General features: G+C 37.5%; 1 protein-coding gene across 1 annotated transcript; it reads left to right on the top strand.

The window, feature by feature from the left end:
* Positions 1-163: 163 nt before the first annotated feature.
* ADH6 (alcohol dehydrogenase 6 (class V)) lies at positions 164-16613 on the top strand. Its single transcript, XM_025385677.1, has 9 exons — positions 164-275; positions 2842-2943; positions 5380-5521; positions 8630-8717; positions 8849-9065; positions 10209-10469; positions 11554-11686; positions 14225-14363; positions 15046-16613. Exons 1-9 carry the CDS (start codon positions 258-260, stop codon positions 15068-15070), a joined length of 1125 nt encoding a protein of 374 aa, XP_025241462.1. The 5' UTR covers positions 164-257; the 3' UTR covers positions 15071-16613.
* Positions 16614-19723: the final 3110 nt, after the last annotated feature.

Raw genomic sequence — 19723 nt, 5'->3', positions numbered from 1 at the left:
GGGAAAAAAGATAGTTTGCAATTTCACCTTTTGTGCTCTTTCATTGAGCTGAGCTTATTTCAGATTACACTTAGGAACCTCCCTCAAGAAGCAGGAGAATCTGTATTTCCTGTTTAATAATCACCTGACTGCATAGAAAGCTCAGGACCCAGCCTTCTGATCTACCAGTCACCTGTGTACCTTTGTACTTTCTACAGTGAAAGTTGCGACAGGGCCTCCCTTTCTCAATAAATTTGTCCGTGGTGGAGAAAATCAGCATGAACACTACAGGCCAAGTAGGTGAAGTCTTATTCTTTATGTTGTGTCATATCTTTGTTAGTTTGTGTGCTCATCTCTTTACCAACATCTAATCACCCAGAGCTAGTCTTTGGGCTCCTAAAGGTGAGAAGCTGTCATAATCATAGTATCTCTCCTCCTCCTCCTCTCCCTTTTTCTTAATTCACTTTATCTGCTTTGACTTCCCTCAGTTCTCTCATCTCTTCAATAAGTAATGTCCAAGCTCTTTATCAGAATTTCCAGAGTCAAAGATATATCCCCTTCTCCAAGGATCTCACAGAGAGACAATAATTATAAAAGAGCAATTATAAAGCAATATACAAGAATAGTAAAGAGAAAGAGGATGGGAGCCTCAAGGAAATGCTCCTAACCCAGTTTGGTTTCCCGGAGGTGATACCGAAGGGGAAATCACTGGAGAAATATGAATTCACCAGGTAAAGAAGAAGTGTGTGCAGGCAGATAAAACAACATGAGGAGTAATACAGAGACTGAGAAAATATCCCATGTAAGAAATTTCAGAATATGTTTGGGAGCTGAAAGGTAAAGCCTGAAGCACAAGACGGGATATAAGGTTGGAGAGACTGACAGAGAGAGAATCCTGATGTCAGTGGATCCAGTTAAGCAAAAGGTAACAACATCATTTTTAGATAAGAGATTGGTGTGACTAGGATTATACTTCAAATGGCAATGGTATAAAGGGTGATTTCGAAGGTGGTAAAAGCAAGACAGAGATAAAGCAGGAAGCTTTTTCAGTAGTAGCAGGAGTGGAGAAAAGGCGACATATCCCTGAAAAATTTAGACTGTGAAGACTGAGGGAGAGAAAAATTGAGGCTACTTCCCAGGTTTCTATCTTGAGTGAGTGAACACATTGCATGGCTGCTAGTTGAAATAGAGGTAGCAGAGGGAGGAATATATTGAGTGTTTTGTCTACTAGAGCATGGAGGAAGGTGGAAATGGGAAAAAGAAATAATGACACGTTCATGTTTTAACATGTTGAGTTTGAAATACCTCCAGGAACTTCAAACAGCAAATGAATACATTAGTCTAGGGAGAAATATGCCTCATAAATATAGATTACTCACATAAAGGTACTGGTTGAATCTGCAAAATAGATAAGACCACACAGAAAGAGAATTTATAGTGACAACAGTGGTGGCCTGAAATCAGAACCTTTAAGAACTACCTTGCCACCAACAAATTCTCCAATCTCAGTCTGCCAATAGACACCATTTGATGATTGCCTCCATTCCTTGCTCCATAACTCACCCTTCCACTCCAAAACTGATTTTTCCCATGCTTAGGATCACAAATAACTCCCACACTGTAATGCCATTCCTACCCTGAAACAGCCACCAGGCCACTTTATTCATAGTAATATAAAAAGTATGACATCTGCAATCCCACTACAGGATACCTACCTACACGAAAATAATATATTAAAGGTATACCTGAACTTGCCTAAGCACTACTCACAATAGCAAAGATATAGAATCAACCTAATTATCCATCAACGGATGAATGGGTAAACAACATGTGGTATATATACACAATGGAGTACTATTCAGCCACAAAAAAGAATGAGATCCTGTCATTTGCAGCAACAGGGATAGAACTGAAGATCATTATCTTAAGTGAAATAAGCCAGGCACAAAAAGACAAATATCACATGTTCTTACTTAAATGTGAGATCTGAAAAGTTTGAACACATGGAAGTAGAGAGTGGAAAAATAGATAATAGAGACTGGGAAGGGTGAGTGGAGAGGATGATGAGAAGTGGGTTAAAAGGTACAAACATACAATAAGATAGAAGGAATAAATTCAATGTTTGATACCAGAGTAAGATGACTATACTCAACAAAACTGTATTATACTCAGGTAATGTACACCCTGAATACCCTGACTTGGTCACTACACATTATATACATGTAACAAAATTTTTCAGGTATCCCATAAATAGGCACAATTTTTTTTTTTTTTTTTTTTTTTTGAGATGGAGTCTCACTCTGTTGCCAGGCTGGAGTGCAGTGGCATGATCTCGGCTCGCTGTAACCTCCGCCTCCCAGGTTCAAGTGATTCTCCTGCCTCAACCTCCTGAGTAGCTGGGATTACAGGCACACGCCACCACGCCCGACTAATTTTTATATTTTTAGCAGAGACAGGGTTTCACCATGTTGGGCAGGCTGGCCTCAAACTCCTGACTTCGTGATCCACCGGCCTCGGCCTCCCAAAGTGCTGGGATTACGGGCGTGAGCCACGGTGCCCAGCCAATAGGCACAATTTTTTTAATTAGAATCTTTAAAAGTATGACATCTATCCTCTTGGTCATGTTACATTTTGTAAATACAGTTGGTATTTGCAAAACTAATACCAACCGAGGCTGATAATACAAAAAAACTTAAATTGGGGTCAGAAAGACTACCTTCAGCATATATTTATTATTTTTGTTTTCTTGAGTGCAGAAAATTGGACTAATCCAATTTAGTGATTCTATATCACTAATATAGCAATCTTCCAACTCTCAAACTTACGGAGTTTCTCATTCTGCCCCCATATTCTATTTCCCAGGTTATAAGATGCAAAGCAGCCATACTCTGGAAGCCTGGTGCACCATTTTCTATTGAGGAGGTAGAAGTGGCCCCACCAAAGGCAAAGGAAGTTCGCATAAAGGTAAAACGAACAAACAAAAAAAGTCACACCAAAAGCCAGAGCTTCTTACTGTAAGTTACATATTCTTCTCAGGATATTCAACTCAGAAAAAAAATAAAACTGCATATCTTTGCATTTCTTTTTCATAAACATTTCCATCAATTTTTAAATCCAGCCAGATAAAAGGTTAGGGAAGTAAAGCATAGGCTAACTGCCCAAAGAATAAAACTGAGGCTAATTTACAGCTATTGTACTAACTATTAATTTAAAAAATTTCTACCCTCAAGCCCTATTTTAATCTCTACTTGTAAATTTTTATGGCATTCTTCATAACATTTATCTTGAAATATTTTGAATAAAAAATTGTTTGATTACAAACAAATCATAGCTGAGTCTGGAAACTCAAGTTAGAGCTGGAAGGGCCTTAGGAAAACCCGATATTTTACAGATGCGAAGCCTGAAGCCAGCTGCGGTTTAGGGACTGGTCACACAGCTAGTAGAATAAAAATATAGACTAATTTTTCTCGGCTGAGCGTGATAGCTCATCCCTGTAATCCCAGCAGTTTGGGAGGCAAAGGCGGGAAGATTGCTTGAGTGCAGGAGATGACAACAGTTTTTCTCAACCTTGGTTACCTATTTGGAATCAGCTGGAAGCTTTGAAAAATGCTGATAACCAAGTCCCATCCCCAGAAATTCTGAAATTGTGATTTAATTAGTCTGGGGTGCAGCCTGGACATGCAAATTTTTTAAATCACTTCCAGATGGTTCTAATAGGCGTCCTCCAAACTAGAAAATCGTTTACCTGACTTGAAGTTCAGAGTCCTTTGTTATTATTTCAATTATAACAATAAAGAAAAAGTACTGTTTAATGATAGATTACAAAGAGACAGTCATTTTCTAAGTCATCTCATCTGCACAGTTCGTGCCTTCTTTTCAGAGTGCCTTCTCCACCCTACATCCCCCATGGAGTAAGCAGTGCGCTATTGGGTTGTCTGCATCCACTCCCCACCCACAGGGTCACAACTCATGCAACCAGGTTTAGACCCTCACTCAAAGACATTCAGCCATTATCAGACAAGCTACACATCTGAAGCTCTCACCAGTGAATTTGAACGAAGATATGGGCACTATAGCAGAGTGAGTGATGGCAGGCAATGGTTAGGTTGGGCAGACTCATCACTGGTAACTGTTTTTAACCATGATCAGCAAAATAAATGGAGAAAGCCGATCTGCAGAGAATAATAGGTGAATGCAACTATGCCCATATTGAATCAAGTAAAGAGATAAAGACAAGGACTATTTGGTAAATGTCTAGGTCTATGAGGTCTGACAGCAGTTTCTACAGTTGGGTCGCAGGTAATTCAGGCAATTTTATGATATTGTTCCAATAATCCTCCTTTTACATGCACAAATTTCAATATATTTCATTTCTTGACTAAGGAGTGTGTGTGTGTGAGTGTGTGGCTGCATGTATGCAAACTTCATATTTATTTTAGAAATGAAGAAACTGAGACCCAGAAAGAAAAATTTACCCCCAAGTTCACACAGCTGAGAAGGGGGAGAGCCAGTTTTTCACCCCTGAACTCTTAACCACTGTTCTGGAGTGCCTTCATTTTAAACTGTCTGGCTAACTTACAATAAAGTGAGATTATGACTTGTACAAATAACAAAACTATAAAGTTCACTTGTAAAATAAATTAATGTTTTAATTATATTATAATAGGAAACATTATTCCTTTGCCTCCTGTGTTCCAATTTATTTATTTTATTCTATCTTATTTTATTTCATTACATTTTATTTCATTTTAGAGACAGGGTCTCACTCTGTCACCCAGACTGGAGTGCAGTGGTACAAAATCATAGCTCACTGGAGCCTCGAACTACTGGGCTCAAGTGATCTTCCCAGTTCAGCCTCCCAAGCAGCTTGGACTACAGGTGCATGCCACCATGCCTGGCTAATTTATTTATTTATTGTAGAGATGGGGGTCTCACTATTTTGCCCAGGCTGGTCTCAAACTCCTGCCCTCAAGTGATTCTCCTCCCTCAGCCTCCCAAGATGCTGGAATTTTAAGCATAAGCCACTGCACTCAGCTCAATTCCTTTATTTTTATAATTGGTCTTTCTCCTCCACACTTCCACCTACAAGCTCAGTGAAGCCAATTGAGATCTCAGACATCAAGTCACACTGTAATTTTACAGCTTCTCTTCTGACCCCATTCTACCCACCCTCCCCAGTAAATTTTCAATCATAATCTTGATTCTGAAATCAGCTAATGAAAAACATTTCATTGCTTTAACAAATTATTATTGACCCTTCCCTAGAATTAAAACTGATAAGAAATGAATGCAGTGTATAAATGGAGAATATCAAACTAGCAAAAAGCCTTACAATCAACAACTCTAAAACGCCATTATCTGAAACAGCGGGAACTGCAGTACTCTTTGCCTTCCATGCAGGTTGTGGCCACCGGACTGTGTGGTACAGAGATGAAAATATTGGGGAGTAAACACTTGGACCTCTTGTATCCCACCATCTTGGGTCATGAAGGGGCTGGAATCGTTGAGAGTATTGGAGAAGGAGTAAGCACAGTGAAACCAGGTAGGAATTAGCACCTGGTAATAGAAAAAAGCAACAACTTGGAACCAACATCAAGAAAATTATAAGCACCCCTTAAGTATGTCAGGATCAAGTGAAATAAAAGCTGAAATGTTGCCAACTTCTTAGAAAAGGAGGGATAATTACTTGTAAGTTACATAAAATACTAAATATATTGTATTCTTTGCATTTACATTTTGAAAATAAGAAGAAAACAAGAAGTAGAATGCACTGAAACTGGACTTGAAAGTACAAATGAGACAAACATTTATGAAAAAAAGGTTGAATAATTTAAATAATTATTGAACAATTATTTAAATGAGGCATTATGATAAACAATCAAACACATTAGTGGAACCAAATAAAGCAGCAGTCCCAGATTGGATCCAAATAAACATAAGAAGTTAATGCAGCATGAGTTTTGTCTTTCAAACTCAAGAGGGGAAACAGATTATTCAACAAATTGTGTTGAAACAACTAGATAGTTATCTGGACTAAAAAAGTAAATTGGGTTGCCATCTCATTCTTTATATAAAAAAAATATACATGAATCTAAAAATTAAATGTGAAAAGGAAAACCATAGAAGTACTATAAAATAACATGGGAGAACACTGTATTATCTACGAGGAGGGAAGAAAATTTTAATCAATACAAAAAAATACCCAGAAGATATAAAATAGATATTTATATAAATAAATTTGACAATGTAAAAATTACATAGATTCTGCATGTTTAAAAAAACCCCAGAAGTCAAAACCCAGTAGGACAATGGACCAATTTTCTTAACATAGAAATAATTTCTTTAAAAGCAATTGTTAAAAGCTGAGTAGAAAAATGGGCAAACAAAATACATATCTAGTTTAAAGAAATGTACATATATACATATGTGTGTGTGTATATATATATATGAATGCTCTTAAATACATTAAAATATGCCCAACCTCAGACATATTAAAAATAAATAACATTTTAAAAGGCTGGGGGGTGGGAAAAATGGAGAGATGTGGTCAAATGGTATACAATTTCTGCTAGATAGGAAAAATAAGTTTTTTGAGATCTATTGAACAGCATGGTGATTACAGTTAATAATAATGAATTATACTATATTTCAAAATTGCTAAGAGTATACATTTCAAATGTTATCACCACAAAATATAAATCTTCAAGTGTTTAACATATTAATTAGCTTGATTTAATCATCCCATACTATATACACATAATATCACATTGTACTCCATAAATACATAATTTGTCAATGTACAGTAAAATTTTTAAATGCAATGAAGAAACACTTTTTATCTAGCAGATCGGCAAAGGTTAAGAAGTTTGATAATATGTAGGGTTGACAAGAATATAGGCAGACAGCTCCCTCATATCTTATTGTTTGGAACATAGATTTTCTGGATTTGTAGATTTGCTCAACTCTAAATGTGGCAATATGTAATATCATTTAAATGTAGATATTCTTGGACACAACAGTTTCAGTTCTAGAAACTTATTTCATAGATATATGTTCATATATTCATTTTCTATTGCTGCTGGAAAAAATCACCACAAATATAACATTTTAAAGCAACACAAATGTATTATCTTAGTTTCCATAGATCAGAAATCTGAGTGGGCTTGGCTGGGTTTTCTGCTCACGTTTCAAGGTCAAAATCGTAGTAGCCAAGTGGGTCCTTATCTGGAGCCTCTGGAGAAAAATCGACTTCCAAGTTCATTCAAGTAGTTTTCAGAATCCAATTCCTTGAGGCTGTAGGACTGAGGTCCTTATTTCCTCACCAGCGGTCGGCTCCGTGAAATTGCTCACATTTCTTCTTCTGTGGCACCTTCCAGCCTTGAAGTAGCCATGGCCCACTAAATCCTTCCACAGGTGTTAAGTCACTTTTACTTCCTCTTCTGCCTTCCTCTGCTCTTCTTTCAATGGCTCATGTGATTACCTTGAGTCCACCTGGATAATTCAGTATAATCTCCCTATCTTAATGTCAACTGATTAGTAACTATAGTTACATCTAGAGAGTAGCCCTTGCCACATAGCATAACATACTCACAGGCATGATACCACAACATAGTCACAGTTTCTAGGGATTTGTGCAGGATATCTTTGGGAGGACATTTTAGAACTCTGTCTACAACAAGATACTCATTGCATTATTGGTTTTAGTGTTGGGGTGGAGGGAAACAAAGAACAACCTAAATATCTATCAGTGTTCATGGCACTGATTAATGATGGAGCACTATATGTACTAAAATAGAAAGCTCCATGATAGAGTGTTAAGTAAAAAAGCTAGGCCCAAACCAGGGTAGATGGTATGCTTACCTTTGCATTTTTCAGCTCTGAAAAATATCATTGTTACTGGTCAGAGTACCTGTCTCTAAGATGGGGAACTGGGGAATAGAGTGATAATTTTTACTTTTGTGCAGTTTAAATTTTTATCATATGTATGTGTTACTTTTTTAAAAATAAAAATAAATAGAAGAAACTAAATCTTAATAAGGTTTTTAACTAAAAGTATAAAACAAATTTATCTGGTTTACAGTGTTAGACCATGGGGGCAGCCAGTAAAATACATCACAGGCAAGCTCTTCTAATCATGTCCTGATACTTTGACCACTACTACAGAAGTCTGCCTACCTTTGATCTCTAAGGTCAAGAAGAAAGGGTTGATGTCAAACACAGAGAACAGCATAGAAGCAATTTTTTTCTCCCCAATCCAGAACTTATTCTGTGAGTATGTGGTATCCATACTATTTTAAATTCAATCCCTGAGAAAGGAAATTAGTGTTGAAAATCTAAGAAGAGATAAGACTTGACTGAATGGATATATGACAAAAAACTATTTGATACTCCAAGAAGAACTCACAAAGGAGGCAAATCTGGAGCCAGTTCCTCAAGATTCAGCCACTGAGCCCAGGGCTGGGCCCAGATGCTGAAGACATTCTCTCTTTTTGTAAGTATTTGATTTGCTTTGTGGTATCAAGAACAACTGAATGTGGAAATAATTCTCAGCTGTCATTTCTTCTTGGGTGCCTTGTTCTCAAAATCCTGAAAGACAGCTATCTGTTTCCTTAAAAAATGATATGTTAATAAGACATGATTTTGCTCTTAGGTGACAAAGTTATCACACTCTTTCTGCCACAGTGTGGAGAATGTACCTCTTGCTTGAATTCTGAGGGCAATTTTTGTATACAAGTCAAGTAAGTTTTTACTAATATTTTCTTTTTGAAAACTTAATTCACTTTCATTGGAGAAGATCTAAACTTTCTAACTCAAAATAAACTTTGTGTGTGTGTATGTGTATTTTTTTTTTCTTTTTTGTCCATAAAAGACAGTCAAAACCCCAACTGATGTCTGATGGTACCAGCAGGTTTACCTGCAATGGAAAATCAATATATCACTTTGGTAATACCAGCACCTTCTCTGAATACACAGTGATAAAGGAAATCTCAGTTGCCAAGATTGATGCAGTTGCTCCTCTGGATAAAGTATGCCTAATTAGCTGTGGCTTTTCCACTGGGTTTGGTGCTGCAATCAATACTGCTAAGGTGAGGGGCATTTATACCCATTTGGAATGGAATTATTGGGATATGGAGTTGAAAGGCCTCATGCATCTTGGTCATGTCTTATCATATCAAAGGAAAAATCCCAAGCCTGACTCCAAACATCCTTGAATTCTCTGCTATCTACCTAGTCTTCCCACACCCTCTTCAACATTTTTCCCATTCCCTCTCGGTCAGTAGTAAATGACAGATTAAGTCTGGATGCCATTCACAAGTGGAAATATCAGGAATTCCTGAAAATTAAATCTAACATAGTTACAACATGACTCTGTGGCCTTTTATATTCCAATTTATCCTTTCTTTCCTTAGACAAATATTTCTGGAGCCATTTACTGTCCCAGGTGCGAGAATTCAGCAGCTAACAAAACTCATGAAGTTAATATTATATTGCATGATATATTAGGTAGTGATAAATGCTAATAAAAAGAAAAGGAGAGCAAAGGAACCAAGTGATGAAGGAATTGTTACTACGTTAGACAGATTGACCAGGGGATCCCATTCTGGCTGAATGGGCTGCTATTGAACTCTTATTTCTAAAACATCACTGAAACCTTCCCAGCTCCCTTCTTAAAGATGCTGTTGAATTTTGTCCATCAGTCCCAATACTATACAGAGAGAAAGAATAGAAAAAAAAATTTTAATTAGTCCTATGTAGGACAGTACTCAATTTTTTTAAAAAAAGCCTTTGCCTTCACAAGACATTGACCCTATAAGTAATGAAAATTTTACAGATACCAAAAGAAAGAGAGAGAGGGAGAGAGAGAGAAAAAAATGGTTGTAGGAAGATAGAGATAATTTTAAAGAACTCAAAAAAATCTGGAATTAAATACACTGTCAAATAAGTCTTAAGATTCAATGAAAATTCATTTAAACTACTACTCAGACTAATTCCTATGACTTGAAACTCTGCTTTCAGGTAGTTTTTTGTTCCTGTGACAAGAGTATTCCATATCTAGAAATATTTTTAAAAATTCAAACTTTCTAGTTATAATACATTATGTATGTAAACATCGTTTGCTTATGACTCATTAAAAAATACATGCATATAGACTTAGCCTTCCCAAATGAGTAAAGATGTACGTTCTCTTTGCTTTTTGTTTTCTGGGTTTTCTGCCTGTATGTGTTTAGGTGACTCCAGGTTCTACCTGTGCTGTGTTTGGCCTGGGAGGAGTTGGCTTGTCTGTTGTCATGGGTTGTAAAGCGGCAGGAGCAGCCAGGATCATTGGAGTGGACATCAACAAGGAGAAATTTAAGAAGGCACAGGAATTGGGTGCCACTGAGTGCCTCAACCCTCTGGACTTAAAGAAACCCATTCAAGAAGTTTTATTTGATATGACAGATTCTGGTATAGACTTCTGCTTTGAGGCCATTGGAAATCTGGACACTCTGGTATGTAATCCTCTGGAGTGAAAATTACCAATACTTTTACCAGTCATCATTTTAGATTATAGTTGGATGAGCTTTCTTAAATTCCCTCCACTTTGCTCTAGTTAATTTTCTTTGTGTTCCATGACATCTCAGCTGGTGCCCTCTGTCTACTCCTACAAATTTATTCACTATCCCAGATACTAAATCTAGAACTTTCATATAATTTCAAAGCCAGAAGTTTTAAGCAAGATAAGGTTAAAATTTGATTATTGACCTTACAAATCAATGTGTTTTCACTTTCGGTAGTCTTTCATGTCAGATCTGATATAAGTTTCCAAGAAAAATATTTACTAGTCATGATTAAACGGGTTCATTTCAAAACTGAAGGGGAAAAAAGTGGTGGTTTTTCTGGCTAAACATGGTTTACATAAGAGAATAGAAACTGAGGGGAAGTTACTTCAAAATCTGAGGCTTGTTTTCTTTGGAGATTTGGAGAAATAGTGTATTATTGGGTTGTATGGCTCTGTCTTCTAGTCAGCTGTATGGAAACTCAACAACTGCCTCTTCCAACTTGGGCTCTTTTCCCAGCATAAAAAATATTTTCATGAGTCACCATACATAAATTCCTTTATTGTAAGAAGATACAGCAAAACCTTTCTCACACTCTTACTCTGAGAAATAGCCTTTGAACATAATGAATGTAACGGTATCTGTTTCTCACTTTACTAGCATCTTATTATATAAATATCTGTCTTCTTAGCTGTCTAAAAGAAAAATGTCAATTCTTACCAGCCACCTGCGTCAGTAATAATTTTTATAAAAATTATTTTTATTATTATCACTACTGTGGATGTTTTTACTATTTTCATTTTTGTTATTTCCATTTATTGAGTCCTAAAATGCCAGGTACTATACTAGGCAACATACAAGATCTTATATGTGTTTCATAGCATCCTTACAAGATAAATGTTATTTCAAATGAGAATAGGGAGAATCAGAAAAGAAAGTCATAGACCATTCAGGAGTTAAGCTGAAATTAAGATGCAGGCTCAATCCTCACATACATTTTTTAACCCCTGTACTGTATTGCATCACTTTATAACAGGCAGCTGCCCTCGCCTCCTGCAATGAGAGCTATGGGGTCTGTGTGGTTGTTGGGGTGTTGCCTGCCGGTGGTCAACTCAACATCAGTGGCCAGTTATTCTCAGGACGTTCTTTGAAGGGTTCTGTTTTTGGAGGTATGGATGAAGCAGGAAAGGGTGGAAATGCCTGAGGAGGTGAAGGTGGGAAATAGAAAAATATATCATAAATGCTTAAGAAAGGACATAAAACAACAGCTTTATATTACAATTTTTTTTTCAATATATGAATACCCAATATAAAGGGATGGATAGTGGGTGTATCTAGTTCCTCTTGGAAAGCTTTTTCTCATGCAAAGATGGAAAAGAGGTTTTTTAATTGATTGGTTAAGAATCCAGTGTCCAAAGTTTAAAGCAAACTCTAAATTGAAAAGGAGGCAATAGTGTAATCTATAACTATACTTCAGCGAAATTATACACCTGCCAGCTGGGATTCTTTGGAGGATATACTTAGCCATTAGTTGTCGTTGTTCAACTCATGTAAAATCTTATCCCAAACAAATGAGTTGTCATGCTACCAACTCAAATATATTAAACACAATGGATTCATGATTTAAAAGAAATACTATTGATAAAAAAGTAAGAATGATTTTACCCCGAGGAAAAATATCTTATCATAGAATCCTTTGATTTTCTGTTTGTGTTTTGTTTTGTTTTGTTTTGTTTTTTACCTGTCCTGGAACATTTTTACAGACTTTAGAAGAGTATTTTATTGAAAAAGTAGAAGACAAACTAAATTAAATAAATCTGCTTAAGATTCTGGGCTCTTAAGCAAGAAATCTGAAATTTATGAAGAAATGTATTTATCCAGAAACTCTGGGCAATCTGAATGCCTGGACAAAAAGAGATGAGAATTAGAGGAGTACCTGAATTACTTGCACAAGGGAGCTATCTGTAGTCCCCAAGTAAGCTATGGCAGCATGTTATTACGAATATTAGAAGCCTTGCCTAACTCATTTATAAAGAGTAGATACATGGCAGGACCAGTAAGAAAAAAATAATAATAATTCAGTTATACATATAATCTATTAAATAGAGGAATTGTAATTTCAGTAACAGCCATAACCCAGAAATTGTCATTCCCCACATGAATATAAGCTTGCTTACCTACTTTTTACCCTTCGAGTTTCATGTCATTTTTTAAAACTCTTCCCATGGCTTATTTAATCTTCTCATAACTGTAATTTTAGTTCCTCTATTTAAGATCATTGAATACACCCATTGCCATTTCTCTCTATTGTATTTATAGATGATAATGTTAATTCAAAATATACATACTCAGCTAAGTCTTGTAAAAAAAAGATCACCAATATTCTTAAAGCCCTCAGTGAATGAACCTGATTCACTGGCCACTCTAGCACTCATATAGTGATCATTAATGTAAATCACTTTTTCCACAAATAGTATAGTCCTCTGGTTCAATGATTTTCAATCAACAATAGCATTTAATGGGTGTTGGGCAGTCCTGCTAAACCTCCTACCATGTGCAAAATAAAGAATGTTCCCCACCCAAAATGCCAGGAGTGTCCTTGTTGAGAAACACTGCCTAGTCCCGTCTGTGATCCTAGAATTTTCCTTCCTGTCATTTGGTTGAAATAATAAAAAAGTGGGGGGTTGATATAGATGTAAAAATGCTTTATCAGATCACCAATCAAAATATAAAAACAAATAGATATATACACTGGCCCTTCATGTCATGACGTAGAGCAGTAATTAGAATTCTTGGTTACATATAACAGAAACCAACTTAAATTAAAAATAAATCTATTGGAAGAGTTTGTGATAGTTTGGGGAATAAGTTGGGGAGCCTAACCCAAGCTGGAACCAAGAAAAGCAAGTAACTGCCAAGATTCTATCACAGAATAATCTGCATAGAACACTGAGCAGATTACGCCACATTACACTTTGCACAATTACACCACACCCGCCCTTTCCAGCAATGAGCAGACTGCCAAATTCTGTGTGGTAACTCACTGAGCATGGCACTTAGCAGAGTTCTAAATTTAATGCATTTCTTGAAAATCATGGGAATAGAGAAAATACAATGCTAAACTTATCTTACCTTAGCTAACTCCATCTTTGCTTGTGTAATTCTTACTTCCAGAAAGCACATTTTATTCTTGCATTGCTTTGTACACATTCTTTTCCCAAGAGCTTTCATTGGGACCACTGCCACAGTGAGAGTTCTTCTTTTCCTTTAAGCTATTTGATTCTTTTATGAAGCGGCAGATCAAAACATACACATGAGGGCATGCACACACACACAAAAATGTGCTATATTTAACATTTGAATTGCTTCTTTCCATGATTCGCAAGACCTTGGCCTTTGTTATACATTAGATATGGATTCACTGCTCTCCACAGATTGCAACATGACACCAGGAACACCTCACGGCAAGGTTCACGGTCTATCTGCTTTGAATTAATTATCCTCTGTAGTACCATCTCCTTTAGGAACCCAACCCTCTACATAAGGTGTGTGGTTGGGGTAGGCATTCTCCTGATGACTGAGGCAAGTAAATGGGACAGCCTTAGATTTTCTCAGTCAAAGCCAGCATCTTCAGCAGTTACTTTAAATGGCCTTTCCTTCATAATGAAGCCTCATGTATAAAATTCATCACTAATCTGTATTTTCAGGCTGGAAGAGCAGAGAGCACATCCCTAAACTGGTTGCTGATTATATGGCAGAGAAGTTGAATCTAGATCCACTAATTACTCATACTCGGAGTCTTGATAAAATCAATGAAGCAGTTGAATTAATGAAAACTGGAAAATGGTAAACTGCCCACATAAATTTTATGTCTGTGTGTTTGAGACCAAGAGAAAGGGTGTATGGGCTTGGGAGTAGAAGAAAGGTCGTCCCTGCTGCAGAAGTTATATACAGATGAATGAAGAGGCTTTCAGGAATTTGTAAAGCATCTCCTTCCCCTCTGCATTTTGTTTTATTTGTAGCTAATAAAATACATAATCCTGACAGTATTTAAGTGTTCCCCTAGCGTTACCTTTGCCATTAGCACTGTATTTCCAATATGGCTTTTTTTTTTTCATGACATATTAATGGAAGTCAGCTTGTAAAATTGTATGTCAAGTTTAAAAACATAAGAATGTAGTTTACAAATAGGCCATTGTTGTATTTGTTGTTCTACTTTGGGGGAGGAGAGGAATTATTCATAGGATTCCAAATTCTGAATCCTATCTTGGGCCCAAAAAACAGAAACCAGCCATAACCCAGAAATTGGCATTCCCCACATGACTATAAACTTGCTTGCCTACTTTTTACCCTTCAAGTTTCATGTCATTTTTTAAAAATCTTCCCATGGCTTATTTAATCTTTCATTTTTCACCTAAACTAAAGAGAAGAAAATCTAGTTTACTGGTCTACAAAGTGAGAATTTGAAATCCACAACACAAATATTGCTCTAGAAATGTTCCAACCTTTTCTTTCTTCTTTTTTTCAGTATCCGCTGTATCCTGATACTTTAAGTACAGACTCCGAAGGATATTTCACCAACTCAATGGCATTCGATGTAATTTTCATGATTTAGAAGAATTATTCACACAATCCTGTTTCTATATTCTGACTTCTGATTCACTCCTCAGTGGACCTACATCTGGCTTCTGACCTAACCATTTCATCAAAATTGTTCTTATGTAACCCAGTGTCACCCAGGATCAGCCTCCTTTTCAGAGCTAGATTAAGGTTGGCTTGAATCTCCCAACTCCACATCCTTCAGACATAAAAGATCAACGCAACATGCTTCCATTTTCATAGTTCCTCTACCTGTGGACCTTTATATTCTTGTACACTATGTCTCTCTCACAGGCCTAGACATGAAACTCTGCCATTTTACTCTGAAGAAACAAAACTCCGCATTAATGAGTCTATTGAAGATTCAGGTTAACCTGAATCAAGTTAACCCAGTCTCAAATGCTCACTTATCCTATCTCTTTGGCAAAAATTTCTCCTCTCGTGGATTGCCAAAGGAAATTCAAATTATTCTTCAATTGCTCAGGATGATTTGACTATCAGCAGCTCATAGTACCCATCTTCATAGCTAAGCCACCTAGGGATCCAGCAGAAAAAAAAGGGGGTGAGGGGAGTCATCATTTACCAGGATCCACACTTCCTACAAAGCAGTTGTAATATTAAACAGCAAAACTGCTTTTTATTCCAATCTTCACATAAAACAGGAATAATTGTATACTTTCTTACTAATGTGTCCCATGGAGTTCTTCCTCCAAGAAGTGGCTAAGGGGAAAATGAGCCCCAGTAATTCTTTGTGGCATCCAATCCTTCTACCCTGACCCTTTGACTTTCTGCCCCAGCCCTTCTTAGTTCTCCTAGAATTAGGACTAAGGTTAAGTGCCCTCTTGGGCACTTAATACAAAAAAAGCCTCTTGATACAAAAAGAACCCCCATACACAAAACAACAGTTCCCTTCCTAGTTGCAGGCTCTTCTACTCCAGCTGGACTCCCCTAGCTCTGGGCTCCAACTAGATCACAGAGGGGCCTCTGCATGTCAGCAAACTTTGGCTGACCTTGGGAGACCAAAAAATAGAATATCATGTTTTGATCTAAACAAAATAGTTTCCTGATTTAACATTGGCCAGGAAGGTGGGCTGCACCCTCAGTCTCTCTCTGCCGTCATGGTTTTCACATGGTATCAAAGGACTCTCATGAGAGTCTGATTCTCATGAGTTGGGCATCCTGTGTTTCCCTTTAGGGGCCTGCTCCCTTCAAATAGAGGAGATGGGTGCTATGAAACCTATTCACTCTGGACTTGGGATGGCTCTTCTCCATCTTCCCAAGTCTGAGCTGGAGCCTCCATGACCAACTCTGCTCTGCTCTTCTATTTCCTGACAGCAGCTAAGGCATGCTCCTGTTCTGCCCCCAAATTAACCTTACTAACAACAGTGAGAACTCGGAGGAGTCTTCAGGTCTTGGGAAATCCAAGTTTTCCCAGAAATGTTTTGTTGTAAACAGCGTCCACACTCTGCTCCAATAAAGCTCAGTTCCTTAAGCGACTTTGAATGTCTTGTTATGTTGTAGCTCATTGCAAAATTCACCTAATTTTATCACAAATGCAGGAACTTTTTTTTTCTTCCTGTTAATATACAATCAAACATATTATCAAGTACTGGAGACTATCTACATCACTATATAACCATTCACTGTTGTTGCCAGTTTCAAGACCACATTTGAATCCTATCAGGCCCAGTAAACTCTGTGAAAAGACTCTGTGAACTGTCTCTGAGTCCCACTGTTTTGTCCACATTAAATGTCTTGTTTCAAGCACAAAGCAAAATCTTTCTTTCCAATCCCTGTCACTGTACTTCCCTAGACAGTCACTACATGGGGGCAGTTTACAGACTTCAGCAATGTTTACCTAACTCCAGATCCACACTATAAGAGTCCAGGCTTCAGGGAGAACTATAGTTTTTTCCAGCTTTTGCGTGCATAATGAGAAGCTTTAAGCTTTTCATATTTTTACCTGAGAACAAGAATAATTACATTCTAGGCTATCACCCAACAATAATAAAATAATGTGTGTCCATACAATATAAATGCCTCATACTAACACACGAGGTCCATGCAGAAGCCGATAATTGCACCACCAGGAATATGCACTATCAGACATTGAGAGTTAATGTGCCCTGACAATTTTCAAGTGAGAACCATCAGCTCCTACATATTCGCAAGGAAGCCTTTATATTGGTGTTGGCACAAACTTCTGAAAATGTTTTAAATCCTATACACACCCTCAGTTTCCTATGAAATGTTGTAAGTTTACACTAGGGTTCTCTCTCTCTAGTGGTGAAATTTGACATTTGCTTACACAATAATTTCAAAAGAATCTGATTTCTCCCACTTATTTATCCCTAGCATCATTCATAAGCCAGGTGACCAATCATTGGAGGACTGACAAGAATATGAACTTCATTCTCCGTTTTTTTTTGTTTTTTTTTTTGCCTTTTTGATGAGCTTTAATAGTCTCTTAACTAATCACTCACTCAACCAACATTTATTTAGTAATGTACATAGTATTGAAGACACAAAAATGATTCATACAGCTTGACATCTAGGGACACATATATGAAAGTAATCAAAATGCAATATAATAGCTATTATGTCAGAGGAACAATCAACCAATAAACAGAGGGAAAATAATTAGTCCTACCTAGAAGAGATTAGAGAAAAATTCACAGAGAAGGAAACCTTGAGTTGAGCCTCGAAGGCTGCATCAGGTTTTACCAAGTAGAGAAAGAATATTGCAAACCTATGTAATAGCATGAGAAAAGTTCAAGTTGGTGAAAGAGTATGGTCTGTGATGGTGTATATGAGAAAGGTGGGAGAGAGGTGTGGCTGGACCAAACAATGAAGAGGGGGAAGGATTTCATTCTATAGACTAGGGATAGTTACAGAAGGTTTTCAAGGAAAGGATTGGCATGCCCAAATCTGTGTTTCAGAAAAAAAACATGACTTTTCAGCCTGGGCAACATAGCAAGACCTATTCTCTACAAAGAGTTTTTAAAAATATAAAAAAAAAATAAAAATAAATTAGTCAGACATGGTGGTATACGCCTCTAGTCCCAACTACTTGGGAGGCTGAGATAGGAGAATCTTGAGCCAAGGAGTTGGAGGCTGCAGTGTGCCAGGATTATGCTACTGCTCTCCATCCTGGACAAAAAAAGTGAGACCCTGTCTCATAAAAAGAAAAAAAAAATCCTTTGGCAGCACTGTGGAGGACAGTAGGAAGATGACAGAGACTGGAAGTAGGAAAAATAATTGACAAGCTGTGCATTAAGGCACAATTGAGAAGCTGTTTATGAAGGTGCAAATAAGGAGAAAAATTTTGCATCTAAAGCCAATAGCTGTGAGTACAAGTTACACAATGGGTTTTTGTAGCTGCTGCCATCAGTGCCTCATCCATATTCCTAGGACCTTACCACTTCCCTGTGCCCTATTGGCTTTCAGCTGCTGGTGTTGGCACTCTCATGTCTGAGGGCTTTTGCCAGAACTATAGAAGATTGATCTGCCTACTTCTGTTAAAGCAGTCCAGAAGACCTGGGGAATTTATGCCCCACCAAGCAGCCCTCCACAAGTGACTGGTAGAAGTCTCTACAAAATAAACAAGGCCAGAGAGTTTTCCATGGGATAAAACTCTAGTTGTCTACTTTGGTAGCCAGTTTTAAAATGCACTCTTACACCCATGTTTATAACAACATTGTTCACAATAGCCAAAAGGTAGAAGCAGCCCAAATATTAACTGATGGATAGATGTTGTATTCGTCCATTCTTCAGTTGCTATAAAGAAACATCTCAGTAATTTATAAAGAAAAGAGGTTTAATTGGCTCACAGTTCCACAGGCTATACAGGTTATACAGGAAGCACGATGCTGGCATCTGTTGAGCTTCCAAGGAGGTTCAGGAAACTTAAAATCACGGCAGAAGGCAAAGGGAGAGCAAGCCATCTCACATGGTGGGAGCAGGAGCAGGGGGTGGGGAGGTGCTGCACACTTTTAAACAATGAGATCTTGCAATAACTCACTCACTATCATGAGAGAAGCGCCAAGAATATGGTGTTAAATCATTCATAAAGGACCACCACCATGATCCAATCACCACCCACCAGGCCCCTTCTCCAACACTGGGGATTACAATTCGACATGAGATGTGGGTGGGGACACAGACCCAAACCATATCAGATGGATAAACAAAATGTGGTGTGTACATATGGTAAAATATTTTTCAGCCTTAAATAGGGTGAAATTCTGACATATGCTATGGCATGGATGGCTTATTTCACTTAGCATAATGTCTAAGTGACATGTTAATATCATTAAGCTAAGTGAAATAAGCCAGTCACAAAAGTACAAATACTATATGTTCCACTTACATGAGGTACCTAGAGTAGTCAAATTCATAGAGACCAAAAGTAGAATGGTGGTCGCCAGGGCTACAGGGAGGGGAGAATTAGGAATTAGTTTGAGAGATAGTTCTTGGCCTGTTGCTGGGCTTTGGTGGAAACTGAATGTTTAAATATGGGTCATCAAGTCACCATGTGACCTGAACTGCCTATCATGAACTGGGTGCTTTCTGACCCATGTAGCCATAAAGTGGGTCATGCACAGCAG

Source organism: Theropithecus gelada, chromosome 5 (assembly GCF_003255815.1).
Source record: "Theropithecus gelada isolate Dixy chromosome 5, Tgel_1.0, whole genome shotgun sequence".
In the NCBI taxonomy this organism is placed as follows: Eukaryota; Metazoa; Chordata; class Mammalia; order Primates; family Cercopithecidae; genus Theropithecus; species Theropithecus gelada.
This window is presented reverse-complemented; position numbering and strand designations above follow the sequence as displayed.